General features: G+C 54.5%; 1 protein-coding gene across 1 annotated transcript; it reads left to right on the plus strand.

Moving 5' to 3' along the window:
* On the plus strand, positions 1-27,661 carry CADM3 (cell adhesion molecule 3). The gene is made up of 9 exons (XM_068174821.1): positions 1-177; positions 13,597-13,737; positions 14,846-14,998; positions 16,701-16,838; positions 18,817-18,987; positions 19,911-20,001; positions 21,283-21,452; positions 23,791-23,916; positions 24,558-27,661. The coding sequence occupies exons 1-9, from the start codon at positions 102-104 to the stop codon at positions 24,674-24,676; spliced, it is 1,185 nt and encodes a 394-aa protein (XP_068030922.1). The 5' UTR covers positions 1-101; the 3' UTR covers positions 24,677-27,661.
* The last annotated feature ends 329 nt before the right edge of the window (positions 27,662-27,990 follow it).

Genomic DNA, 27,990 nt, shown 5'->3' on the forward strand with positions numbered 1-27,990 from the left:
GCCGGCTCCAGAGCGGAGGGAGCAGCGGAGAGAGCAGCGCCCGCCGCCCGCGCTGCGGCTCGGTCGCGCCGGCCCCGCGGGCTCCCGCCGCCGCCGCCGCCATGCAGCCGCCCGCCCTCGGCATCCTCCTGCTCATCGCCTGCTTCGGCAGCGCCCGGGGAAACCTCTCCCGCGACGGTGAGTGGCGGCACCGCGAGCGGGAGAAGCTCCCTCCCCGTCCCCGCCGCTCACGGCGGGGGATGCGGGGAACCGAGCGACAGGTGCGGGGAGCGGCGCCGATATGTGGGTCAGGCAGGTGCCGCCCGCCCCGCCCCGCCCGGCCCTCGGGGCCCGCCCCGCCGCCGCCTGCGGGTGCGGCTCCCCGGGCGGCCGGCGGGGCTCAAGGTCACGGCGGCGCCGGTGCTGCCCGTCGTGTCCCCCCATGGCCGCGGCGGAAGGTTCCAGACATGCCCCGGCGGGCGGCGGCGGCGGCGCTCGGCCCCTCCCGGCGCTGCCCGCGGAGGAAGGGGGGGGGGGGGCGGATGGACAGTCCCCGGTGCGGCGGAGCCGCCCCGCCGCGAGGGTACCGGAGCTCGGCGGTGACCCGCGGAGGGGGGACAGACACCGCGGAGGGGCGGATGGAGCCCCCGGGGAGCGGCGGTGACATCCGCGCCGCGGTGGGGCGGGTCCCTGGTGCCTCCGGTGGGAGCCGCCTCCCCGGGATGGGCGGGGGGCTCGGCAGCGGCGGCCGCTCCCCGTCCCGCCGGGATGTGCGGGGCGCGGCGGAGCGGGGCTCGCCAGACAAAGGGGGTTCACCGGCGGCGGCGGGCGGGGGTGATTTCTGTCGGGGCTCGCCGGTGGCAGCGCCGCGTCCCCCGTCGCTGCGGGTCCCTGTGGGGTGGCCCCGGTGGCTCGGACCCGCCATCCCTGTCTGGCTGCTGGCGGCTCCGTTTGCCGTGTCGGGAGTCGTCTGTCGTGACAGAACCGATGCTGCTGCGTGTGTTTGGGTGGGGAGGTGCAGCCGCCGGCCGGGGGCTGGGCTGGACCCGCCGTGTTGTGGTCTGGGGGTGCTGGGGGGACTGGCGGTGGCTCCGGTCTCCATCCACATCCCTGCGGCCCATCCGGAGCAGGGAGGGGGTTCTGGAGCAGCATCGAGGGTCCCGAGGGCTGTGCGGGTGGGAGGTGACACGGTGGGGACAAGGGCTGAGCCCGCAGCCCCCACGGCTCCCCCGCACCCATCTCTGTTGCTGTCACAGCCTCTGGGGGCTGGTGGCTGCATTCCCATCCACGAATCCCGGGATTTGTTCTGGTTTTGGCCACGGTCCTCCCACGGGCACCTGAAAGAGTCATTTAGGTGTGGGTGATGCTCAGCCCCACGGTGTGGGGACGCCCTGGCAGCCCCAGTGTGGGGGTGCTCAGCCTGTGGGGCTGGGGATGGCCGAGCATCCCGGGAGGGGACGTGGCCGTGACCCGGAGCTGTCCTGGGACAGGATGCAGCCTGGATGGTGACACTGCAAGATTTCCTCCTGGGCTGGCCTGTGCTGTGGCCCAGCCCTGGCCACCAGTGGCAGGGTCCAGCACAGCTGGACAAACAGACCCTCAGAAAAATCCCTTAGGAGCAGAGGAGATGCTTAGAAAGAAGTTGTTGTGTTTTCATGGTTGGTGTCTCATCCTGGAGCCCCTGAGCCATCCCAGCGTGACATCCCCTCCTTGGCACCTGTCCTGGGGAGGGATGGAGTCTCCTCCTTGGAGAACATTCCTCCAGAGCTGTGGATGGCTCCACTACAACCATGGCAGGGTGTGGAGGAACCTCTGGAAGCCACCCAGGCCCTGCTCCTGCACAAGAGGGCCCTGTCTGAGCTCTTGGCTGCTGTTGTGCTGCTGTCGGCACATTTGGCTGTTTGGGCTGGTGCGTGGTTGTCCTTGTGTGAGGATCATTCTCTCTCTGCAGGGTTATTCCACTCGGGAGTTGTGTAACCCTTTTGTTTGGACAATGCCCTGGGAGGCCACCACGGGGCCAAAACCAGATGACTTGGGGCTTTTTTTTCCCCTGGGGCATTGGAGGACATGGGGAGGTTTGCAGAGAAGCAGGTTCAGGTCACTGTCCCTGTCCTGCAGGGTGGTTTTGTCTCTCTGGAGCTGCTGGAGCTCTCTGCTTGACCAGGCCATCCAGAGAAGCTCCCTCTCTCCTGGGGAGATGCCCTGATGTCCAGGGAGCAGCCTCCCAGCCTGCCCTGCCCATGTGGGATGGGGTCTAGCAGGCTGGGAGAGGCTGAGCTCCCATGGGGCTTTTGCCATGCCCAGCCTCCGAGCAGGTGACATCTGCAGGTCCAAACCCTTTTGTTTGGACAATGCCCTGGAAGACCACCACGAGCCAAAACCGGATGACTTGGGGCTGGTTTTTTCCATGGGGCACTGGAGGACATGGGGAGGTTCAGGGCATTATCTGTGTCCTGCAGGGTGGTTTTTTCTCTCTGGAGCTCTCTGCTTGGCCAGGCCACCTAGAGAAGCTCCTGTGGCCTGGGAAGATGCCCTGCTATCCAGGCAGCAGCCTGCCCTGCCCGTGTGGGATGGGGTCCCACGGGGCTTTTGCCATCCCCAGCCTCCAAGCAGGTGACATCTGCAGGTCCTGGAATGTGGGAGAGCCCAGGGGCACGGTGGGATGGTGGGAGCCTGATGTTGTCTGGAGCAGCAGAATTCTTTGCTTGGTGCTTTTCCCCGAGGAATGTGTGCGAGAGCCCCCGTTCCCAGTGCCATTAGGGCTGTCCATATGCTCCCAGTGCTTGTGCCAGCAGCAGCCCTTGGCTCCAGAGCCGAGGAAGCAGTGACAGCCCTGGTGAGGCACGAAAGAAAGGGAGGGCGACCTCTCTGCATCACTCACTACCTGCTTGGCCTGATTTCGGATGACTTGGATCAGCTGCCTGGGGGAAAGGAGCTGTTCCAGGGCTGGGATCAGTACTCAGCCAGAGGAGAGGGGAGGGAGCAGAGCATCCCTGTGCAGGCAGCTGGCTGGAGAGCACGGAATCCACCACTCAGCTGTCTGGCACAACGCGTTAGGCTCAACAGGCAAGGCTGGATTTTAGGACAAAGCCTGGGATCAGGCTCTGCAGAGGTGCCCAGACGGTGAGGGATGTGCTGGCACCGCTGCCAGGACAGGAATTCTGCCGCTGGCCTCACAATGCCGTGGGGTTTGGCATGGCCAAACCTCTGTTGGTGCTGTTTGCTGGGAGCCTGCCTGGCCTGCAGGCTGGAGGAGAAACCCCAAAGGAATGGGGAGATGCTGCCAGAGCACGAGCTGAGCATCCCCAGGTGTGGGTACCCATCCTCCTCTGGAGGGAAAACGCCCTGTTTGTCCAGGATTCCCTGCCTGGGAGGTCTCCTGCCTGCAAGATGCTGTGCCTGACGTTCTCGCCTCTCCAGGGGTGTTGGGATCACTGGAGGAACCGGAGGCGGCTGCATCTGGGGAGTCACCCCGGTGCTGGCACGGCAGCCGTGCAGCCAGATGGAGGGAGCTGCAGCAGAGCTGTTCCTGTTTGTTTTCCCTGCGTTGGTTCCTAACCTTGTTTTATGCCAATCCAGGGTGTCTCGTGCCCATCCGGGTCCCTGCAGGAGAGGAGCAGGGCAGGATGTGGGCCCCTGTCAAGGTGGTTTTGGTGGTGGTGCCAGCTGGGAGCTTGGTGGGCTCTGCTTGTGGTGTTGGGCTTGTTCTCCTGTGCCAGTGTCTGGCCTGGCACTGCCTGGTCTCCACCTGAGCTGCTTTCCCAGCCCTGCTGATGCCTTGGCTGTGCAGGTCCCCCAGTGCTGGTTCTGCACAGATTGAGTGGAGTCCTCGTTGCTTTGGCTCTTCGGTGGGCCCTGGAAGGTGCTGCCAGCTCTGTGACACCCCCACAGTCAGATGGATCTGCTCCTCCTCCTCCTCCCAGTTACTGGGTCAGCTCAGCTTGAACCATCTGGTCCAGTTCTGGCCCCTCTGCTCTTGGCTGGGCACCGGCAGCCCAGACCAGCAGAGCCTTCATCGGGTGGTGATGCTGGGGTGGGAGTGACCTCTCTGGTGCCCCAGCTCCTCCACCCACCTGTGAGGGGCTGCGATTCTCCATCCCCCTCCCAGAGAGCTCCTATTCCCCCCGGGGGGATGGGGAGCCCAGGCAGCGTTGGAGGTAGGAAGGCTCCGTGCTGTGTTTGGGCAGCACCAACCCAGACAACCCAAAGGCAGCCGGGGACAGCGGAGGGAGGCGGGGAAGCCGAGGCTGTGAGGAGGGACGGGCAGGAATGTGTTTAACCATTCCAGTCACCTGCCCAGTCACGCTCCGCCTGCGCCGGGATGCGGCCGAGGGCGCAGGACCGCGGGCAGGTGGGGGATGCTGAGGCTCCCGCGGAGCCTCTGCGGTGTCTGGACGTGCTGGAGGGTGGCAGGGCTGGCAGCAGCAGCATTTCCCAGGAGTTTGGCTGGGGAGCAGCTGAGCTGTGTCCCTGCAGCACTCCGGGAGCTGCCCCGTCCTCGGGTGATGCTCCAGGCGGTGCTTGAGCTGCAGATGCTTTTCCTCACCTCCAACACGAACGGCGTTTGCTGGCAATCTCAGCTTTTCCAGACCGCTGCTTTCAGACTGGGATTTCCAGGGAAATGACTTCTCACACTGCTGGTCCGAGTGGCCACTGGCAGGGAGAGCAGCAGGTCGCTGGGCCAGGTGCTGCTCAGAAGACAGGACTTGCTGGGACCCCCACTGACCCCGGGGAGATGTTCCAGAGCTGGGATGTGCTTTGGGGTGTCTGCACTGGTGTCCAGAGCTGCAGCTCCTCCTTCTCCCCCCTGCTGCCACCAGGATCTTGCTCTGCTACTCCTGCTCTGAAGCTACGAGGAGGTGGATCCAGGAGTGCTCCCGAGGTGCTCCAGCATCAGCTGCTGCTGCTCTGAGCTTCCCTGAGCACCTGCACCCCCGTGGCACTCCTGGAGGCTCCATTTTGTCTCACCAACTTTGGGTTGTGGGTTTTTTTTTGGTTTTTTTTTTCTCCCTGTGGTTCTGGGCACTCCAAAAGGCACAGAACACTCTGCAGCAGCAGCAGAGGTGACCTGCTGGGCCACAGCTGGTGTGGAGCACATTCCTGGTCATCCTTTGGGATGTGGGGAGTCTCCAGGACCTGCTGGAATAACTCGAGCTGTCTTAGGGCAGGTTTAGGTTGGATATCAGGAAAATCATCTTTCCCCAGAGGGTGGTGGAGCACTGAGCAGGCTCCTCAGGGAATTATCACATTCCCAAGGCTGCTGGAGCTCCAGGAGAGTTTGGACAACGTTCCCAGGCACAGGCTGGGATTGTTGGGGTGTCTGTGGATCCTTTGCCACTCTGGCCATTCCATGATTCTATTTCTGGCAGGTCGGGAGGAGGCGTTGGCTGTGCTGTCCCCCAGGGGAGGAGCAGAGCTGCCAAGGCTTCCCCATGTCTCAGTTCTGTTTAAAAATAAATATCCTCTCACACAGCCCCCTGTGGTTCATCCTCGGGCACCGGGGGGTGCCAATTGCTCAGGACACCGGGGTCGAGGTGGCTTCAGGGCCACCAAACCCCGTGCCAGGGCATCCAGCTGGGCTGAGACACCTCGTTGGGCAGGGAGATCCTTAAAGCAGAACTGTCAAAGCACGGAGCTCGTTCCCTTGGCAACAGTCATGTTGGAGATTGGCCTTAGGGTAGGAGCTAAAAACCCACTCAAAAATAGGAGTTCTCAGCTCCTGGCTGGCACACTGAGGGAGGGTGCTGGCACAGGGGTCACCCTACCCTGTGCCCCGGGGTCTTGGGGGAATTCTCTCCTTTTGGGGGCCCTCGGGGAGCTGTGACACCGGGAAATGCTGGTAGGATGCTTGGGGGATTTGGGGTGGCTCAGAACTGGGGGGGTTTCCCTGTGCTCTGCCCCCTCTCAGCACTCAGGGTGTGACCAGCTGGCTCTTGGCTCTTCTGCTGCAGCTCTGAGCCTTGGTGGGGTGGCAGGAGACCCCAGGAGCTGTGGGGTGGCATTGGAAGGAGGTGATGCTGATGTCCTGGGATTTCCTGAGGATGCCACTGCCTTTTCCTGAGTGAAGAGAGCACCAGCCTGGTGTGAACATGGAAATGGGGCCGTCCAAGGGGTTCCCCTGATCCCATCCCAGCTCCCCTCTGGCCCTGGGGGTGCTGGGAGAGCAGGGGGGGTTAGGGAGGAGGAAGAGGAGAGAAGCTGCAGTGAGGATGGAGCTGGAGTCACACTGGGAATGTTGGCTCTGAGAGCATCTGGCCAGGGCTGGAGGAGGAAGAGGAGGAGGAGAGGAGCATCCTGTGGTCCCAGAGCACTTGGAACCAGCCTCTCTGGAGCTGCTGATTAATGCTAATTGCTGGCTGTGTCTCAGCTGCCGAACCCTGGGCAGGTGTCACCAGCAGCTCTTGGCTGTCCCCTGGGCAGGTGTGGCAGGAGGTGACAGTGTCCCTCTGGGCACAGGGGTTTGTGGGGTCACATCAGTGCCCCTCAGGCCAGGAGCCTGCCCTGGGGGCTGCTGGGGCCCATCCCCGTGCCTTGGGAGACCCCAGGGTTCAGAGCAGGTGGTGATGAGAAGCTGTGGTGTCTCTTGCTGTTCCCCTTCCCAGGAATGCTCATTTTCAGGGAAATCCTCGGGATTTTGGGGTTTGGGGTGAGGATATTTCACGTGGGAAGGTGTGCAACCCCTGGAGTCAGGGAATGCTCATTTACAGAGAAATCCTTTGGGGTTTGGGGGTTTCCTGTGGGAAGGAGTAAAGCTCCTGGAGTCAGGGAATGCTGATTTACAGGGAAATCCTCTGCAATTTGAGGTTTGGGGGTTTCATGTGGGAAAGTGTGCAGCCCCTGTAGTCAGGGAATGCTCATTTACAGAGAAATCCTCTGGAATTTAGGGTTTGGGGTGAGGATATTTCATGTGGGAAGAATCTTCTTGCTGTTCCCCTTCCCAGGAATACTTATTTGCAGTGAAATCCTCAGGAATTTGGGACTGGATTTGGGGGTTTCATGTGGGAAGGTGTGAAGCCCCTGGAGTCAAGGAATGCTCATTTACAGGGAAATCCTCTGGAATTTGGGTTTGGGGTGAGAATATTTCATGTGGGAAGCATCCTCTTGCTGTGCCCCTTCCCAAGAATGCTCATTTACATGGAAATCCTCGGGAATTTGGGGTTTGGGGGTTTCATGTGGGTGGGTGTGAAGCCCCTGGGGTCACAAGCTGTGGGATCCCATCCTGCTGGAACATTGGGATCCCCCATGAACCTCTGGATCTCACAGGTCCCATCACCCCTGTCCGTGGCACAGCCAAGCACACTCAGGGCTGTGTTTCCCACTTTTAGGGAATATTTTCATTCCTGTGACAGTCCCTGTCACCGTGTCACCAAACCCTTCCCTTGTGGGAGGGAGGGAGTGGCTGTGGGGGCTGGAGGTGCGAAGGTGGGAGCTGCCAGAAGGAACTTGAGGCACCAGTGGAGTTTCTGGATGGATTTATCCCTGTGAGGAGAACAGGAACACGCTGAATTCTGCAGCTCCTGCGTCCTGCCCGTACCCACACACGGGATGTCTGTTGGAGTCCTAAATGCTAAGAATTTCAACTTTCTGACCCCAAAGAGAACGCTGCATTTTACCTAACCCCGCGTGGAGCCCTGTCCTCGATCCCTCCACCTTTCACTCCAAGCCTGCTCCAGCATCTTCTCCCTGCCTGGATCTGCGTTTTGGGGACAGCCTGGGTGGATCCCAAGGGACATCTGGATGCCACTGGACTGGGGAAGGAACCAGCCCTGGAGCTGTAGGAGGAGCTCCCAGAGGGATGGGATGTCACTGTCACAGCACCGAGGTGGAACAGAGCAGATGCACCCAAACAGGAGCAGGCTTCCCTCTCCTGGGAAATCTGGAGCTGCTCAGCTGCCTGGAATTTGAGCTCTGGCTATTCCAGACTGTGGATTCACACCCTGCAAAAATCAGCCTGCAAAAGGATGTGCACAGCAGATGTCTGAGGTTTCCTGATCCGTGAGTTCAAAATTCCCACCCTGCCAGGGCTGATTCCTGCAGGAAAAGTGGGGATGGAGCTGAGGAGGGAATTCCTGGAACACAAAGTCCTTGGAAAGGAGAAAAAGGAGCCTTAGAAAACATTTGTGCCCACGGGGATGAATTGGATCTTTGTGATGCTGAACCCGGAGTAAATGAAAATGAAGGAGGGAAATGAGGATTTTTGGGAAAGGAGGAGGGAAAGGAGAAGGGTTTTTTGGGAAAGGAGGAGGGAAAGGAGAAGGGTTTTTTGGGAAAGGAGGAGGGAAATTTTGGGAAAGGAGGAGGAAAAGGAGAAGGGTTTTTCTGGGAAAGGAGGAGGGAAATGAGAAGGGGTTTTCTGGGAAAGAAGGAGGGAAATGAGAAGGGTTTTTTTGAGAATGAAGGAGGGAAATGAGAAGGGGTTTTCTGGGAAAGAAGGAGGGAAATGAGAAGGGTTTTTTTGAGAATGAAGGAGGGAAATGAGAAGGGGTTTTCTGGGAAAGAAGGAGGGAAATGAGAAGGGGTTTTTTGAGAATGAAGGAGGGAAATGAGAAACATTCTTGGGCTGTGACTGTAAACCAGAGGTGTTGGAGGCCTTGGAGCAGTGGGAGGTTTTCCCTGGGGTTATTTCTGCCCCAGAGATGCTTTCCTAGCCTGGAAAAAAGCTGGGATGGGGTGGACACTCCTTGGAGAGGATCCTGCAGCTCCAACCTCATCCCCCACATCTGCTGGGCCCTTGCCAGGCCTCTCTCCCTGCTTCCCTGAGGATGCTTCAGGTGAAGAAAAACTTCTCATTTTTTATCTCTAGCAGGTGAAGCTGCTCTGGGCAGGCAGCACCGTGGCTGTGGTGCAGAATTTCTGGGATGCAGAAAATCAATTTTTCCTTGTGGGAGCAGAGGCCCAGAGCTGCAGAGCTTTGGGGACAATCACTCCTGGATGGGAACACTCCTTGTTGGATGGGGACAATCACTCCTTGTTGGATGGGGACACTCCTTGTTGGATGGGGACACTCCTTGTTGGATGGGGACACTCCTTGTTGGATGGGGACACTCCTTGTTGGATGGGGACAGTAATTTCTGGATGGGGACAGTAATTTCTGGACAGGGACACTCCTTGCTGGATGGGGACAGTAATTTCTGGATGGGGACACTCTCTGTGGGATGGGGACAGTAATTTCTGGATGGGGACTCTTGTTGTTAGCTGGGGCCAGTTGCTTCTGGATGGGGACAGTAATTTCTGGATGGGGACACTCTTTGTGGGATGGGGACAGTCACTGCTGGATGGGGACACTCTCTGTGGGATGGAGACAGTAATTTCTGGATGGGGACAGTAATTTCTGGATGGGGACTCTTGTTGTTAGCTGGGGCCAGTTGCTTCTGGATGGGGACAGTAATTTCTGGATGGGGACTCTTGTTGTTAGCTGGGGCCAGTTGCTTCTGGATGGGGACAGTAATTTCTGGATGGGGACACTCTTTGTGGGATGGGGACCGTCCCTCCTGGATGGGGACACTCTCTGTGGGATGGGGACAGTAATTTCTGGATGGGGACAGTAATTTCTGGATGGGGACACTCTTTGTGGGATGGGGACAGTCACTGCTGGATGGGGACACTCTCTGTGGGATGGGGACAGTCACTGCTGGATGGGGACATTCTTTGTGGGATGGGGACCGTCCCTCCTGGATGGGGACACTCTCTGTGGGATGGGGACAGTAATTTCTGGATGGGGACACTCTCTGTGGGATGGGGACACTCTCTGTGGGATGGGGACACTCTCTGTGGGATGGGGACAGTAATTTCTGGATGGGGACAGTAATTTCTGGATGGGGACACTCTTTGTGGGATGGGGACAGTCACTGCTGGGTGGGGACACTTGCGCTGGGCTGCAGGAGCAGCAGAGATGTCAACATCATTTTGCTCCATCGTTTTTCCCCTCATAAATATGAGCACAGCCCCTGTGTGAAAATGCCCGGCTCTAATTAATGAAATATTGATTTTTCTGGAGCTCCAGATTTTCCCTGGCTCCGCTGCACCAAACCAACACGGGCAGCAGCTCTGGAGATTTTTTGGGGTGGCTCTGACTGGTCCTGGAGCTGGGGCTGTATCTGAGCCCTCCTGTGCCAGGTCTGGTCCCTCTGGATGGTTCCAGGGAGGGGTGGCAGAGTCCCCAGGCTGCCAGGAGGCCTTGCTGGAATGAAGTTCTCCCCTTATTAAAAAAAAAACCAACAAAAAAAAATTGGAAATTACATAAATATATACAAATATATGTTAAATTTGTATAAATATATAAATATACAAAAGTATCTAATACATAAAATATATTAAATATATAAAATATATTAATATATAATAAAATATATTTAAAATATAACATATCTATAAATATAAAATATATTAAAAGATAAAAATATATATTTATATATAAATATATATTTTATAGACATATATTTATATATATTTATATATAAATATATATGAAATCTATATAAAACATTTTAAAATATATATAATATATAAAGTATATATTTAAAATATATATTACAAATATCTATATAAAATATATGTAACATCAATAGAAAATCAATATAAATATATAAAATATCTAATAAAATAGAAAAATATTTTATATATATATATATAAAAATATATTTAAAAAAAAATATATATATTTCCACTGAAAAGAACTTCTCCATCTCCCTGAGCAGGGGCTGGAGGGGGCCCTGAGGGGTCCCTGCAGCCCCCAGGCCGTGGCAGTGGCACGGAGGGGGCGAGGGGACAGTGCCAGCCCTGTCAGGTGGCAGCAGCCCTGAGCTGGCAGCGCTCGCTGGCACGGGCAGGGCGGATGCTCCCGGAGCGCCCAGCACCTGGCACAGCTCTTGGTGCCAGCACAGCCCAGGAGCTTGGCTGCAGAGGGGTGGCACCCAGGGGACAGTCCCTGCTCCGAGGCCCCTGGGCTGGGCTCAGGCTGGTGCTGCTGCATTGGAATTATTTCTTTATTTGCATTTATTTATTATTATTTGTATTTATTTATTGGAATTATATTTTATATTTCAATATATATATAATTCTATTTATTTGTGAAATCATTGTTGCTTTTATTTGTTTTTATTATTAAATTTATTTTTATAGTGGTATTATTTTTTGTTTGTTTGTTTTAAATAAATTTATTTATTTATTTACTCATTATTTATTCCTTCCCAAAGGAATTCCTCTTTTCCAAGGGTGGGCAGGCCTGTGGCTGCTCCATCCCTGGCAGTGCCCAAGGCCAGGCTGGGCAGGGCTTGGAGCAGCCTGGCACAGTGGAAGGTGTCCCTGCCAGGGCAGAGGGTGGCACCTTTAGGTCCCTTCAACCCAAACCATCCTGGCATTCCACGAGTCCCTCCCTGGCCAGGATTTCCAGAGAAACCTCAAACTGGGAATAAAACCATTCCCAGCGTCCCTTCATCCCCATCACCACTTCCATCCTCGCTGGCCGAGTTTCTCCTGCTCTTTGCCCTTCCCTGACCCATCCCCTGCTCTCTCCATGCCCTGGCAGGACCCCCAGGACCCCCACGCTGGGCATGGCATGGGGCGAGCAGGACCCCAGCAGTGCCAGGGTGGTGCTGTGCCCCCCTCCTCCCCCAGGTGTGCCCCAGTTTTGTCACTTCCAGAAGCTTCCAGCTGTGGGGTTGGATTAAATCCTGGCCATTCCCATCTGTTCTGGTGGAGCCCCCCAAGGATCTGGGTTGTGCCCCCCACCCCAGCGTGGGGGTCCTGCCAGGGCATGGAGAGAGCAGGGGATGGGTCAGGGAAGGGCAAAGAGCAGGAGAAACTCGGCCAGCGAGGATGGAAGTGGTGATGGGGATGAAGGGACGCTGGGAATGGTTTTATTCCCAGTTTGAGGTTTCTCTGGAAATCCTGGCCAGGGAGGGACTCGTGGAATGCTAGGATGGTTTGAGTTGAAGGGACCTAAAGGTGCCACCCTCTGCCCTGGCAGGGACACCTTCCACTGTGCCAGGCTGCTCCAAGCCCTGCCCAGCCTGGCCTTGGGCACTGCCAGGGATGCAGGGGCAGCCACAGCTGCTCTGGGCACCTGTGCCAGGACCTGCCCACCCTCACAGTGGGAATTTCCTTCCTAAAAATTCTTTCCTTGGCTGCTTCCAGCCCAGCCTTTCTGGATTTTAATAGGAAAGCTCAGCAGCCTTGTCATGCCCTCCTCCAAAAGCTCCTTCCTGAGCTTTGAGGAGTTTGTGATGGGAGCAAAAGGATAAATTTCCCTTCACCTTGTATGTGGAAAATGAGGAAATTCAAAACCAGGTGCTTCCAGCCCTCTCCATTTGCTGGGCCTGGCGATTGTGCCATGTCCCCCTTGTCCCTCTGCAGCTCCACTCCTTGGCACGGCAGCTTCCCAAAAATAGCTGTCCTTGGGCTGGTGGGGGGTTATCTGATCCTGGAGCTGCTCTTCCCTGCCCTTGGGCTGCTCCAGGAGCTCGAAGGAAGGGGAGGAGGAGGAGCTGAGGGAACACAGCCTGGGCAGGGACACGAGCACGTCCTTGCCCTCCGGAGTGGGACACTGGCACCCACAGGTGGCACTCCATGGGCTGGCGGTGCCTTTGCCAGGTTGGAGGTGGTGAGTGGAGCTCCCCGGTGCCTGGCAGGGAGCCCCAGGGCTATGGGTCAGGGCTGGGTGCCTCCCCAGGTGCCTCCAGGCAGTGCCAGGCTGGGCAGGGCTTGGAGCAGCCCAGGACAGTGGAAGCTGTCCCTGCCATGGCAGGGGTGTGTGGCAAGCACATTTCTCTCTCTCTCTCTCTCAGGATTTTTCATAGAGGTGCACAGAGAGAAAGAAAAGCAATTTGTATTTCTGCTCCTTGTTTTTCCTGTGTGGAATGTGTTTGGAGAATTGTTTCCCTGGGGTGACTGCTTGGTTGGATTCTGGTGAGGATTGTTTGAGCTGATGGCCAATCCAACCCACCTGTGGCTGCACTCTCAGAGAGGGTCACCAGTTGTTAGCTGGTTAGAGATGGTAATTAGAAAAGTAGGTTTGTAGTTTTAGTATCTCCTTTAAACAGTATATTAATGTATTATAGTATAGTTATAATAAAGAAATCATTCAGCCTTCTGAACTGGAGTCAGACATCAGCATTTCTTCCCACTGGGTTCACCTGCATTAACAATAGGGGGTGGCACCTTTAGGTCCCTTCAACCCAACCCATCCTGGCATTCCATGAGTCCCTCCCTGGCCAGGATTTCCAGAGAAGCCTCAAACTGGGATTAAAACCATTCCCAGCATCCCTTCATCCCCATCACCACTTCCATCCATCCTCAAATCCGGGATGCTCTGCAGGGATCTGCTCCTGGCAGGATCCTCCAGCAGCTCTGAGGCCGTTCTCCTGTCCCTGTGAGCCTCCCTGGGGACAGCAGTGTCCCCTGTCCCCGTGGGTGCTGCAGGTGGGGTTGCAGGACCCATCCCAGCCTCACTCCCTGCTCAGGAATGGGGCGAAACCCCCCTGGTTTTTGGGACAGGGAAAAAGCCCATGCCTACAGAAGGACAGGGGCATCACAGAGCTGTGCTCAGGTGGCTTCTGGGGACATTGCTGGAGGGAGGTGACACCCAGGACCCCATTCATTCCCCTTTTCCATGTGCAGAGAGCCAGCCTACGACATCGGACGAGACCGTGGTGGCCGGGGGCACGGTGGTGCTCAAGTGCCAGGTGGAAGATCCCGATGACTCCTCGCTGCAGTGGTCCAACCCTGCCCAGCAGACCCTGTACTTTGGGGAAAAACGAGGTAAAACCCCATTTCGAGGTAAAATCCCACAGTTGGGGGAAAAAGGAGGTAAAATCTCAATTCGAGGTAAAATCCCACAGTTGGGGAAAAAAGGAGGTAAAACCCCAACTCAAGGTAAAATCCCACAGTTGAAGAAAAAGGAGGTAAAATCCCAACTTGAGGTAAAATCCCACAGCTGGGGAAAAATGAGGTAAAACCCCAACTTGAGGTAAAATCACACAGCTGGGAAAAGAAACGAGGTAAAATCCCAATTTGAGGTAAAACCCTAACTCGAGGTAAGATCCCACAGTTGGGGGAAAAGGAGGTAAAACCCAAGAGCTGGGGAAAAAGGAGGTAAAATCCCAACTTGGGGTAAAATCCCACAGTTGGGGAAAAATGAGGTAAAATCCCAACTTGGGGTAAAATCCCACAGTTGGGGAAGATGAGGTAAAGCCCTACAGCTGGGGGAAAAGGAGGTAAAACCCCAAGTCAAAGTAAAACCTCACAGCTGGGGAAGAAAGGAGGTAAAACCCCAAAGCTGGGGAAAAATGAGGTAAAACCCCACAGCTCCAGGATGGAGCCACGATGGGGTGGGAAATGGATTTGTAGAAAATTCTCAAAACCTAAAAGAAGGCTTACATAATGTGCATCTGTATGTAAACTTTGAGACAAAAAATTATTATTTAGAAATATTATAGAATAGGACAGACATTGTTGAGAGAGAAAAGGAGCTAGAAACACATTTTAAAGGGTGGTTTTGTAAATAAGACTAGGTACTTCAGAGAAATAGAATTATTAAAGTAATTTTAGATTATTTGCTTTAAGGTATTTACAGCATGGTGTGGCTAAAGCTGATAGGCCAAGAAATGCTTCTAGTGTATTATTAATTAGGAAATAATTAGCTTCTGATTATGATAACGTGAATTATAACATCTGTATGTCTCACCCTTCAAATGAGACTAAAAATAAGTTTTTAGAGCACCTCTCAGTTGCCCCATCTCTGGGTCAAAAAACAACGTAGTCCAACACGAGGGGACAGCAGGGAGGGTGACATCCCTGGTGCTGCCACCCCTGGGTGCTGGTGATGGGTGGGGTGGAGGCACTGAGCCCGTTGTCCCTTTGCCCCCAGCTCTGCGGGATAACAGGATCCAGCTGGAGAGATCCACCCCCAACGAGCTGACCATCAGCATCAGCGACGTGGTGCTGGCCGACGAGGGCGAGTACACCTGCTCCATCTTCACCATGCCCGTGAGGACGGCCAAGGCCCTGGTCACCGTGCTGGGTAGGACACGGGGACAGCCCTCAACTGTGCCACTCTGGCTAAAAGATTTCCCTCTGTTCCGAAAATCCAGACTGTGCCACCCTTGCTAAAAGATTGCCCTCTGTACCTAAAGTCCAGACTGTCCCTAAAGCCCCAGACTATGCCTAAAATCCAGGCTGTGCCACCCTTGCTGAAGGATTTCCCACTGTCCCTAAAGTCCAGGCTGTGCCTCAAGTCCAGGCTGTGCCACCCTTGCTAAAAGATTTCCCACTGTCCCTAAAGTCCAGACTGTCCCTAAAGTTTGGACTGTGCCAGCCTTGCTAAAAGATTGCCCACTGTCCCTAAAATCTAGGCTGTGCCACCCTTGCTAAAGGAACTTCCACTGTCCCTAAAGTCCAGACTGTCCCTAAAGTTTGGACTGTGCCAGCCTTGCTAAAAGATTGCCCACTGTCCCTAAAATCTAGGCTGTGCCACCCTTGCTAAAGGAACTTCCACTGTCCCTAAAGTCCAGACTGTCCCTAAAGTTTGGACTGTGCCAGCCTTGCTAAAAGATTGCCCACTGTCCCTAAAATCTAGGCTGTGCCACCCTTGCTAAAGGAACTTCCTCTGTCCCTAAAGTCCAGACTCTGCCACCTTTGCTAAAAGATTTCCCAGTGCCAGGGGAAGATTTTGGAGTACCCAGGGCCAGGATTTGGGATGCCAGGGCCAGGATTTGGGATGCCAGGGCAAGATTTGGGGTTCCAGGGGCTGGATATGGGGTGCCAGGACAGGATTTGGGATGCCAGGTGCAGGATTTGGGATGCCAGGTACAGAATTTGGGGCACCAGGTGCAAGATTTGGGGTTCCAGGGTTAGGATTTGGGGTGTCAGGGTCAGATTGGGGGTTCCAGGGTTAGGATTTGGGGTGTCGGGGCAGGATTTGGAGTTCCAGGGACAGGATTTGTTGCGCAAGGGGCTGGATTCGGGGTGCCAGGGGCAGGATTTGGAGTTCCAGGGGCAGGATTTGGGATGCCAGGGGCAGGATTTGGAGTTCCAGGGGCAGGATTTGGGATGCCAGGTGCAGGATTTGGAGTTCCAGGGGCAGGATTTGGGATGCCAGGTGCAGGATTTGGAGTTCCAGGGACAGGATTTGTTGCGCAAGGGGCTGGATTCGGGGTGCCAGGGGCAGGATTTGGAGTTCCAGGGGCAGGATTTGGGATGCCAGGGGCAGGATTTGGGATGCCAGGGGCAGGATTTGGAGTTCCAGAGACAGGATTTGTTGCGCCAGGGGCTGGATTCAGGGTGCCAGGGGCAGGATTTGGAGTTCCAGGGACAGGATTTGTTGCGCCAGGGGCTGGATTCGGGGTGCCAGGGCAGGATTTGGAGTTCCAGAGGCAGGATTTGGGATGCCAGGTGCAGGATTTGGAGTTCCAGGGGCAGGATTTGGGATGCCAGGTGCAGGATTTGGAGTTCCAGGGACAGGATTTGTTGCGCTAGGGGCTGGATTCGGGGTGCCAGGGCAGGATTTGGAGTTCCAGAGGCCGGATTTGGGATGCCAGGTGCAGAATCTGGGATACCAGGCCAGGATTTGGCTTGCCAGGGCAGGATTTCCCTGAGGACAGAATTCCACAACCGCCCCATCAACAGCTCCCAAATCCCATCCCCGTGTGCGTGTCACATTTTGGGGTGGCACTGCACGCCCAGCTCCCAGATTTGTGATTTTTTGCCTCCTCCTCCTCCTGCAGGAATCCCCCAGAAGCCCCAGATCTTCGGCCACGAGCAGCCCATCGATGAGGAGAAGGTGGCCCGGCTCCTCTGCCGCTCGTCCGGCAGCAAACCCGCGGCGCAGCTGCGCTGGAGGAAGGGCAACAGGGACATCAAGGGTGAGTGGTGCTGTCCTGGCGCGGGGACACCGCGGCGGTGGCGTTGTCGCCGTTGGCAGTGGCGGGTGGGGCCGTTCCCGGTTTGGGGACGGTTTGTGGTGTGGATGAATGTCAGGTTGGGAGGTTTCGGAGGAGGATTTGGTTACAGAGCAAAGGCGGTCGCAAGGTTCGTTGTTAGGAGATAATGTGTAAATTTGCTATAATATAACATAAAACGTAAGTTAATGTAATATAACATAGCATAACATAATGTAATGTAATATAATATAGTGTAATGTAATATAAATTTAATTATATAGATAGTATATTATCATGTATTAGGTATATAATCTATAATATATTAATATAATATACTAAAATTATATTATATTATATTATATTATATTATAGTATAGTATATTATAGTATATTATAGTATATTATAGTATAGTATATTATAGTATAGTATATTATATTATAATATAGTATAGTATATTATAGTATATTTATTATAGTATAGTATATATTATGGTATATTATGGTATATTATGGTATATTATGGTATATTATGGTATATTGTAGTATATTATATTGTAGTATATTATATTATACAATAGTGTAGTATAGTATATTATAGTATAGTATATTATAGTATATTATTTAAACTAGAAAATATAGACTATATAATATAATGGTTATATAATATATAATTAGGTGTTATATTATATAGTCTATATATTATTATATATTAAAATATACCTTATTATATAATATATAATTAATAACTTTCTCAACTAATATATAACTTTCTCAACTAATATATAACTTTCTAAACCAATAGACAGTTGCTACAGATTTTATTGTATTTTTCTAACCTATCACCTTTACTTAACTTCTGCTGCACTGAGGATACATTTATCCGGTGGCTTCTGTCTCCCTTCTGTTATAACTTCTAAACTGTTCGCTTATTCCATACACCATAAACCCTTCACCCTCTTATCTAAAGTTTCTCACTTATTTAAAGCATATTCTCACTTACAGCTCCAAAAATATAAATTAATGATTTTTCTGCTTAATGTCTGTGTCTTGTATTTTTCAAATTATAATAATACAGTTATAATGTGGTTTTAATACAATTATAATACAGTTATAATACAATTACAATAATATTTATAATTTCTCACTTATTTAGAGCGTACTCTCACTTACAACTCTAGAAATATAAATTGATGATTTTTCTGCTTATAGTCTGTCTTGTGTTTTTCAAACTATAATACTACAGTTATAATGTGGTTTTAACATAATTATAATACAGTTATAATGCAATTACAATAATATTTATAATTTCTCACTTATTTAAAGCTATGCTTTAACATACAAATATACAAATATATATATTCTTACTTACAAATATAGAAATGTAAATTTATTATTTTTCTGCTTAATGTGTGTGCATTGTATTATTACAATTATAATAATGCAGTAGTAATGCAGTAGTAATGCAGTAGTAATGCAGTAGTAATGCATTTATAATGCCATAATAATGCATTTATAATGCAGTAGTAATGCAGTAGTAATGCAGTAGTAATGCAGTAGTAATGCAGTAGTAATGCAGTAGTAATGCAGTTATAATGCAGTTATAATGCAGTTATAATGCAGTAGTAATGCAGTTATAATACAATTATAATGCCGTTAAAATGCAGTAATAATGCAGTAATAACATAGTTAAAATGCAGTTATAATGCAGTTATAATACAATTATAATGCCGTTATAATACAATTATAATCTAATTATAATACAATTATAATTCAATTACAATACAATGACAATAATATTTTTACAATATTTCCATCAATCCAAGCTTCTCCTGCAGCTGCAGCTCAAGCCCTTCCATGTCTCTGGAAGTTTCTATTTTTCCCCATGCCCACCCACCCAGGGCTGTCCCCTGCTCCATGTGACACGTGTGTCCCCAGCTGTGACTGTCCCCTGTCCCCACAGACTCGGGCACCGAGGTGGTGGAGGACCCCAACGGCAAGACCTTCACGGTGACCAGCAGGGTGGAGTTCCGTGTCACCAAGGAGGACAACGAGGTCGAGGTCACCTGCACGGTGGACCACGAGTCCCTGCAGAACTCAGAGAGGTCGACCACACAGAAGCTGCAGGTCCACTGTACGTGGGAGGGGACATTTGGGGTGTGATGGGCCTTCAGGAGACCCCACACGGGTGGCCTGGTGTGCTCAGGGACATGCAGCCATCGTGGTCCTGTCACCCTCGGGCCACAGTGACACTTCCCCTGCATGGTGACACACACCCCCTCAGCTTCCCACCCCTGTCCCCAAATCCTGCTTGTCCCCATCTCCAGGGGTTTGTCCCTGCACCACTTCCCTCATCCTGTCCCCAAATCCTGCTTGTCCCCATCTCCAGGGGTTTGTCCCTGCACCACTTCCCTCATCCTGTCCCCAAATCCTGCTTGTCCCCCATCTCCAGGGTTCCAGGGGCAGGATTTGAAGTGCCAGGTGCAGGATTTGGGGTTCCAGGTCAGGATTTGGGATGCCAGGTGCAGGATTTGTGGTGCCAGGGCAGGATTTGGGGTTTCAGGTGCAGGATTTGGGATGCCAGGGCGGGACTTGGAGTATGAGGTGCAAGATTTGGGATGCCAGGGCAGGATTTCAGGTTCCAGGTGCAGGATTTGGGATGCCAAGGCAGGATTTGGGGTTCCAGGTGCAGGATTTGAAGTGCCAGGTGCAGGATTTGAAGTGCCAGGTGCTGGATTTGGGGTTTCAGGGGCAGGATTTGGGATGCCAGGGGTAGGATTTGGGGTTCCAGGGTCAAGATTTGGGGTGCCAGGTGCAAGATTTGGGGTGCCAGGGTTAGGATTTGTCGTCCCAGGTGCAGGGTTTGGGGTGCCAGGTGCAGGGTTTGGGATGCCAGGTGCAGGATTTGGGATGCCAGGTGCAGGATTTGGGATGCCAGGTGCAGGGTTTGGAGTTCCAGAGGCCAGATTTGGGATGCCAGGTGCAGGATTTGGGGTTCCAGGTGCAGGATTTGTGGTGCCAGGCACTCACCCCAGTGTTTCTCTCCCCTTTTTCCAGACAAACCCACGGCGAAGATCGAGCCGCACCCGCAGTACCCACGGGAGGGGGAGAAGCTGCAGCTGCAATGTGACGGGCAGGGCAACCCCATGTAAGGTCTTCCTCACCTCCCTCCTCCTCCTCAGGGCCTCCCCTCCCTCCGCCAGGTCCCACATCCCACCCCAGGAGGTGCTGGCTGGGTTTGGGGTCTCCCTGTACCCGGGGGGTTCCATGAGAGCAGACAAAGCTCCCTGTCCTCTCCTGGGGCAGCAGATCCACCCTGGCTCGTCCCTAAATTAAACATTTCCCCCTCTGTGTCCCTGGGTGATGCCTCAAGGAGCTGGAACCAGATGGATTTAAGAGGAATAAAGTGAATTTTTCTTGAAATGCCATCAAAAATCACACCCTGGCAGTGCCCAGATGGCTCCAAGATGGCAGCAAAAGAGGGCTTGGTCACGAGATCTCACATTTTGATAAGTTTTAGTCTAGTTTGTAAGTTTTAGTCTAGTTTATAAGTTTTATTTTGGTTTATTTGCATATAGGAGTTAATTGTCCAATTAATAGAAAAACCCCAAGGAATCAGCTGACCCCATCCCGTTCCTATAGGATTTTATCTTCCCCATCCTCTGAAAAGATCCCAGTAACATTAATATAAAACTAAAAGCTGCACACCAAAACAGAACAGAAAAACTGAAACCCAAGGAATCAGTTTATCCCCATCCCATTCCTATGGGATTGTTTAATCTTAACCATCCTATAAAGAGATCCTAGTAATATTAAATACAGCTAAAAAGAAAAACCCCAAGGTATCAGTTTACTTCATCCTATTCCTATAGGATTTTATCTTTCCCACCCTGTGAAAAGATCCCAGTAACATTAATAGAAAAACAGAACAGAAAAACTTAAACACAACAGAAAAACCCCAAGGAATCAGCTGACCCCATCCCGTTCCTATAGGATTTTATCTTCCCCATCCTGTGAAAAGATCCCAGTAACATTAATATAAAGCTAAACAGAAAAATAGAAAAATTTAAAACCCAGGGTATCAGTTTATGCCCATCCCATTCCTATGGGATTGTTTTATCTTGTTTTACCTTGTTTTATCACCACCCTGTGAAAAGATCCCAGTAACATTAATTCAAAGGTAAACAGAAAAACAGAACAGAAACCCTGAAACCCCAAGGAATCATTTTGTGCCCATCCCATTCCTTTGGGATTTTTTCTTCCCCACCCTGTGAAAAGATCCCAGTAACATTAATTCAAAGGTAAACAGAAAAACAGAGCAGAAACCCTGAAACCCCAAGGAGTGAGAACAGAAACCCTGAAAGCCCAAGGAGTCAGAACAGAACCCTGAAAGCCCAAGGAATCATTTTGTGCCCGTGCTGTGTCTCAGCCCGCAGGAATTCCTCTGGGAGAAGGAGGGCAGCGATGCTCCCCTGCAGCTCAGCTCCGACAGCGTCCTCATCTTCCCCTTCCTCAACAAGAGTGACAGTGGCACCTACGTGTGCACGGCCACCAGCTCCATGGGCAGCGTGGTGGCCAAGTACAACCTGGACGTCAGCGGTGAGTGTGGCTGGAGTGGCCAGCTGAAGGGGCACGGGGTCACTGCATCCTGTGTGCCCAAAAAGTGTCACTGTGTCACCTGTCCTGGAGTGGGAAGGGGCACACGGTGCTGTCCCCTGACTGTGCTCTGCTTGTCCCCGTGTCCCCGTGCCATGTGTCACACCTGGAGCAGGGCTCTGTGTGTGTGTCCCCAAGTCCCGGTGTGTCACATGTGGTTCAGGGCTGTGTGTGTGTCCCCGTGTCCCCGTGCCATGTGTCACATGTGGTTCAGGGCTGTGTGTGTGTCCCCATGCCGTGTGTCACATGTGGTTCAGGGCTGTGTGTGTGTCCCCATGCATTGGTGGGACAGGGTTCTGTGTGCGTGTCCCCATGCTGTGTCACACATTGAGCAGGGCTGTGTGTGTCCCCATGTTCCCTTGCCGTGTCACATGTGGTTCAGGGCTGTGTGTGCTGTGTGGTGCTGCCAGTGCCCACCCCTGGCTGCCATCCCAGCTCCCCGTGCCCATCCCAGCCCTTTCCCACACCACGTGATCCCATTTCCCTGGGATTTTCCCTTGCATTTGGAAAATCCAAAAAAAATCCAAAGGTTCCCGCTCTTCTCCCCCCTCTCTCCCTCTCTTTCTCCCAGCCTTGGACTTTCCCTGTTCCAGCTCTTCCCTTTCCTACCTCCTTCCCCTGCAGTGGCACCTCAGTGGCACTTTGTCCCGTGTGTCCCCTCATTCAGCCTGTCTGGAATGAGCACCCAAATGCCCAATGCTGTGCAGTCACTCCTGTGTCACCCTTGTGTGTCCCCTGTGTCCCCTGAGTGAGCACCCAGAGCTCTCTGCACCCATCCAGGAGCTCACCCCGGGTGCCTTGTGCTGTCCTTGAGAGGTGCCACCCACTGTCCCTTGCCCACCTGGTGGCACCAGCCCTGTCACAGCAGATGAGCTCTGTATCCAGGCTTGGTGGAATTCCCACTTTTGTCCCTAAAGCCACTCATGTCTCAGGCCCTGGGAGCCACCTCCATGCCCAGCTGAGCTCTCCAACCTTGCCCACCTTGGTGCCACCCCTGCCCAGCACCCTGTGGTCCCCAAGGATGTGCACAGATGGCACCTCGTGATGGGTGACACCACAAGGGTCCCTCAGGGGGTAACCAGGGCCTGGCAGGACAGGATATGGGAGAGCAGAGGGACCTGTGGGGTCCCTAAAGCTGCTCGTGTCTCAGGGACTGGGAGCCACCTCCATGCCCAGCTGAACCCTCCAGTTTGCCCACCTTGGTGCCACCCCTGCCCACCACCCTGTGGTGACACCTCACCATGGGTGACACCACAAGGCTCCCTCGGGAGGTAACCAGGGACAGACAGGACAGGAGATGGGAGAAGATGGTCACAGCGTCCCAAAGGTTGGTGGCAGAAGCAGAGGGACCCATGGGGTCACGGATGGACCCGCTGAGGGTCCCCTCAGGGCTCTGTCACCTTGCTGGACCTTCGTGGCATTGATTCCTGTCCTGTGTTTTTGTTGTCCTCCCCAGATGTTCCCCAGCTCCCTACCCCACACGTTCACTCCACTCGGGGCCCTTCCCAGCCCATCTCTCATGCTTCCATGGTCTCCGCTCCATCCTTCACTCCAGCTCCCATCCAAGGTACTGTAAGCTCCTTTTCTGTCTCTTTGCGGACCCGCTGCTCCCCAGCCCGGCTGGAGAAGCTCCACAGGAGGATGGTGGCCCTGCCTGGCCTGGGGACAGCCCTGCCAGGTGGCTCCAGTCCCTCAGTGTGTGTGGATTTTGGCGTTTTCCACGAGGAACTCTGAGCAGCAGCTCCCCGAGCTGTCCCTTGTCCTGTGTGTCCGTGTGCTGTGTTGTCCCTCTGTGCTGCTGCCTCCCCTGTGTCTCTCCAGCCTTGTCCTTCCCAAATTTGGCTCTGTCCCCACCCTGAACTGATGGGGCACAGCGAGAGGAGGATTTGTCGCTGTGCCCCAGGGCTGGCACAGGATTCCAGCAGGGAATGGAATGTCTTTTCACTGCATTCCCCATCCAGGACAGGATGTGGCTGACTCGGGACTACCTTTGGGGTCCTGCCATCCTTGGGGTGCCATCACCTCTTGGGGTACAACCTGTGGCCGTGCCAGCCTGCATGTCCCCTCCCACCCAAAGCTCATCCTCCCTTTTTGGGGCCAAAACCCTACTGTGGAGGATGGGATTTCCCCTTTGCTTCCCCCGTTCTCGCTGCCAGGACCCACAGCAGGATGGAGCTGCTGGCACAGAATGGAGCTCCTGGTGGGGAGCAGCAGCTTCTGCTGCCCAGCAAGGTCTCACTCAGCTCCTTCTTGTCTCTTTTCTCTCCCCCTGCCTGGGCAGATGCCAGCCCGGTGCCCTCGACCTCCAGCACCTACCACGCGATGATCGGTGGCGTGGTGGCCGTCATCGTCTTCCTCCTGCTCAGCCTCCTCATCGTGCTGGGACATTACCTGATCAGGCACAAAGGTACGGCCTGGGGGGGTGCAGGGGGGGCTCGAGGAGCCCTCGGGGGTCTCGGGGCAGCGGGGCGGGGGGGAAGGGAGGCAGCTCCTGGTCCTGCCCATGGCGGTGGGGATGTCAGGAATGTCCCAGGGAATGCAGGGGGAGGCAGCTCAATTCCCTGTTCTCTATCTCTGCTCCACATCCACTGTCCAGGGATTGTCCCTGTCTCCATGTTCCCCTCACCTCCTCCCTCTTCCTGCTGCTCCCTCTGCCTTCCTCCTCCTCCTTCCCCTCCACCTGCCCTTTTCATGCGCAGCAGGTTTGTGCCCCTGCCCTGGGGACACGGTGACACCCCACCATCAGCCACCCCTGGTGCTGATGTGTGAGTAGAGCCCCCGACCCTGCTCTGGGGGGGCAGCCAGGACCCCCTGTCCTCCAGGAGGGGTTTGGGGGGGGGGGGGTCAGGAGCCTGACTGGCATTGGTCACTCCACAAGTGGACACTGCCCAAAAATTTGGAGCACCCCAGTGAGTCTGCATCCCATCCCATCCCAGTGACTTCTCCATTGCAGCCAAGCCCAGCGGAGCCCTCCTGGCACCCTGGTTGTGTGGGAGGGGGCGCTGGCAGAGCCCCCAGTGACCCCAAACCCTGTCCCCCCCTCTCCAGGCACGTACCTGACCCACGAGGCCAAAGGCTCGGACGATGCTCCGGATGCTGACACCGCCATCATCAACGCCGAGGGCGGCCAGGCCGGCGGCGACGACAAGAAGGAATATTTCATCTAAAGGTGTCAGAGAGAGAGAGAGAGAGAGAAAAATGGAGCCAAGAGAACCCCGATGGCAACAGCAACCAGACCACAAACCCCACAAAACCCAACAGATTTTCTCTGGCGCCCGGCATGGGCGGACGGACGGACGGACAGAGGGATGGCGGGACAGAGAGCAGGGAGAGCCACAGGCCTTGAGGCGCTGCTGACGCTTCTTGAACTTGTACAAATCCTTCACTCCAACAGCGAGAGCCCCGGCCCCGTTTGCTTGCTTGCACCTCCATCCCCACGCCCCGACCCCACAGACCAACCCGTGAGTGAGCGACTTCTTCCTTCTTCCTTTGGACCTTTTTTTGCTTTGGTTTTGTGGCTGCTCTTTGCTTCGGGCCCTTGGTTGGGGTGTTGGGCTGGGGTCGATGTAGCTCTTCCCTTTGTTTCTCTCCGTTTTGGTTTCTTTGATATCCAAGGATAAAATCAGCTCCGGGTTCCTGGGGCGAGCTTGGGACCCTGGGTGTCCCCGTTTGTCCCCTCCCGTGGTGGGGGGTGACTCCAGCTGGGAGCAGAGCGAGGCCCTGCCCCGATTTTATCCTTGGTGGTTCTTGTGGAGCAGTGTCCATGCAGGAGCAGAGCTGTCCTCGTGCAGTCAGTGTGTGAAAGGGGGTGAAAATCCAGGGTGGGACCCCCAGAGAGACCAGGAGCCCCCACAGCTCCCTGGTCCCACCCCAGCGGGAGGGGGGAGGGCTGAGATTTATTGTGAGGGGGCAAATCTAGAGGAAAAGCCCTCGATTTTTTTTTTAAATTTATTTTTCTTAAATTCTCTGATTGGAAATGCCAATTTTAACCATCTATTGAGATGTTCAGTGCAGGAGGCAGCACCCTCGGGGCTGGGGCTGCTTCCCTGAGACCCCTGGAGCAGGGGTGGGGCTCTGCCAGGGTCTCTCTGCCCCTCTTCCCTCCCCAGCCCCTTCCCAGGACAGGGATGAGCTTGGAAAGGGCTGATTTTCTTCTTGGCTCTGAGAACCCCAACCAAAACACCTGGATTTGGGGTCTGGGGAGTTCGGGGTCGCCACAGAGGCTTGGAGGGGGGTTCACCCTTCCTCCTTGCCCTTCCTCCTGCCTCTTTCACCTTCACTTCAAGACAAAACCAAACACCTTTCCCCACCTCTGCAGCACAGCCCCAGCTCGGCCTCTCCCCAGACCAGGCACCCCCGGGATGGGGCTGCTCCCCCTGGCATCCTTAGGGCACCCCCAGCCTTGGCATGAGGTTTCCTGGGATCCCACATCCCAGTCTGGGCACAAGGGGGGTTGAAGGAGATGCCCTGGGGCTTGGAAGCCCATGGATTTGGGGTTGTGTGGAGGAGGGGAGCCCTTTGGGAGGGGTAACCTCAGTTGGGAGGCCACCCCAAGGATTTGGGGTCGTCTGGAGGATGAGGGGGCCCTTCAGGAAGGAGGTGGGGTGGGAAATCTCACCTGGGAGGTGCAGGAAGAACTTTATCACCTCTTCCACGGGGCTGGAAGTGTCAGCTCCCCAAACCCTGCCAGCACCTGGCATCTGTGTCACCTGTGGGAGCACGAGAGGGGCTCAGGTGAGGCAGAGGAGGCCCAGCTCGGTGCCACACACAGGTGGCAGCGAGGGATGTGACACTGGGGACACTGCAGAGGTGACCAGGCTGCCGTGGCTCAGCTGTGTCAGGAGCAGTGCTGGCACTGGGAAGGAGCAGGACACGGAGGTTTTTGAGGTTTCCTTTGCAGGGTACAGCTGTTTTTGGGGTGGTTTTCCTCCTTCCCAACCTCTCGGAGTGGGGGATGCCCCCAAGGCAGCTCCAAGCTCGGGCTGGGGGATGAATCCCAGGGCTGCCAACACCCGAGGTCCACAGGACTGAATAATTCCTGCAAATAAAAACAACCAGATGTGTTCTGAAGCAGAATTCCATCTCCTGGTGGGCTGGAGGGATCCCAGGCAGAGCCAGGAGCAGGGATGGCAGTGGGGTGGGTGGTCCCTGGGGCAGGGAGGTGGGAGCTGCCAGGGACAGGGAGGCTTTTCCCTCTTGGAATTCAGTTCCTGGCGGGGTCCGCTGCTCCAGAGTTGCTCCAAGGGCTGGTGCCAAGGAAAACAGACTGGATTGGTGGTTTTGAGGTGATTTTGAGGTGCCTCGTGCTGTGGGGTGTGGCAGGGCAGCCCGGGGAGCAGGCAGGGACATGTGGAGGTGTCACCTGGAGGTCACAGAGAGGGGCTGGGACAGGGGCTGGGAGGGGTCAGAGGTTCCATCTGAGGCCACTTCTGGCAGTGGGAGCCAAAGGGTTTGGTGGAGGTGGGAGCAGTGGAGGAGATTTGAGTCACACTTGGGGGTGACAGCAACACTGGGTCACACCAGTGTGGCCGTGGGGTGACAGGGACCCTCCCGACCTGGGAGGATTCCAGGTGGAAGCTGTGACTGGGACATTCCATGGCAAAGCCACCTGCTGACAGCGAGCCCCTGGCCCTTTTGGGGTCACTGTGTGCATTCCTTGGGGGTGACGGACACCCCATGTCACAGAGGAGCAGGGGCTGGGTGGCCAGGGGGTGACAGGGTGGGGGTGGCCCCTGTCCTTGTCCCCTTGGGGGTCGGTGACACCATGTTACAGCTACGAGAGGTGTGACACCGCACAGGGGGGAGGGTGGCACCGTGTCTGGGAGAGCCCAGGCCACCACCCCGTCCTCGGGGTCCTGTTGGTGGCCCCACATCCATCCAGTCACAGGGTTGGGTCACGAAGATTTGGGACCCCCTGGGAGGCTGTGGCCGCTTCCCGGCCGGCACTGAACTCTCAATAGACACGAAAGCCATATTTTGGGGAGCTCTGGAGAGGCCGGGGCAGGGGGCAGAGGCTGGGCTGTGTTGTTGTGCTGTGTTTTTTTTGTCTGTACATAAAGGGAGCCAACGACCGTCGATGTGACTTTATAACCTTTCTAATATCCTGTGCTAATCTCGGAAAATAATCCTATAAATATATCTGGATTACACACGTCACCTGCCTGGCTCTCTGCATTTGGGGATGGGGGGTCAGGGGGAGCTGGGAGCGGGGGTGTGGGACAGGGTGACAGAGCTCAGCCCCCCTCAAACCTCCCGAGTCCCCAAACCTCCCACCCGGCCTCCACACCCACCAGAGTCACCCTGATCCTGACCCTCAGCACCTCCCCCCAAAGAGCACTAACCCAAATTCCCAACCCCTGGGGATCCCCAGGCTTTTCACCCCCAAATCTGCCCCTTAATCCCTCCAAATTGCCAATTCCCAGATTCCTCCTCAGCCCTTCCCCCCCCAAATCTGCCCCTCAGCCCTCCCCAAATTGCTAAT

The sequence above is a fragment of the Anomalospiza imberbis genome, chromosome 29 (genome assembly GCF_031753505.1).
Source record: "Anomalospiza imberbis isolate Cuckoo-Finch-1a 21T00152 chromosome 29, ASM3175350v1, whole genome shotgun sequence".
Lineage (NCBI taxonomy): Eukaryota > Metazoa > Chordata > Aves > Passeriformes > Viduidae > Anomalospiza > Anomalospiza imberbis.

Coding starts and splice junctions, on each gene's coding strand:
- CADM3 (XM_068174821.1), top strand. CDS start 102: ATGCAGCCGCCCGCCCTCGGCATCCTCCTGCTCATCGCCTGCTTCGGC. Junction 14,999..16,700: donor GGCCCTGGTCACCGTGCTGG/GTAGGACACGGG, acceptor CTCCTCCTGCAG/GAATCCCCCAGAAGCCCCAG. Junction 20,002..21,282: donor GACGGGCAGGGCAACCCCAT/GTAAGGTCTTCC, acceptor GCTGTGTCTCAG/CCCGCAGGAATTCCTCTGGG.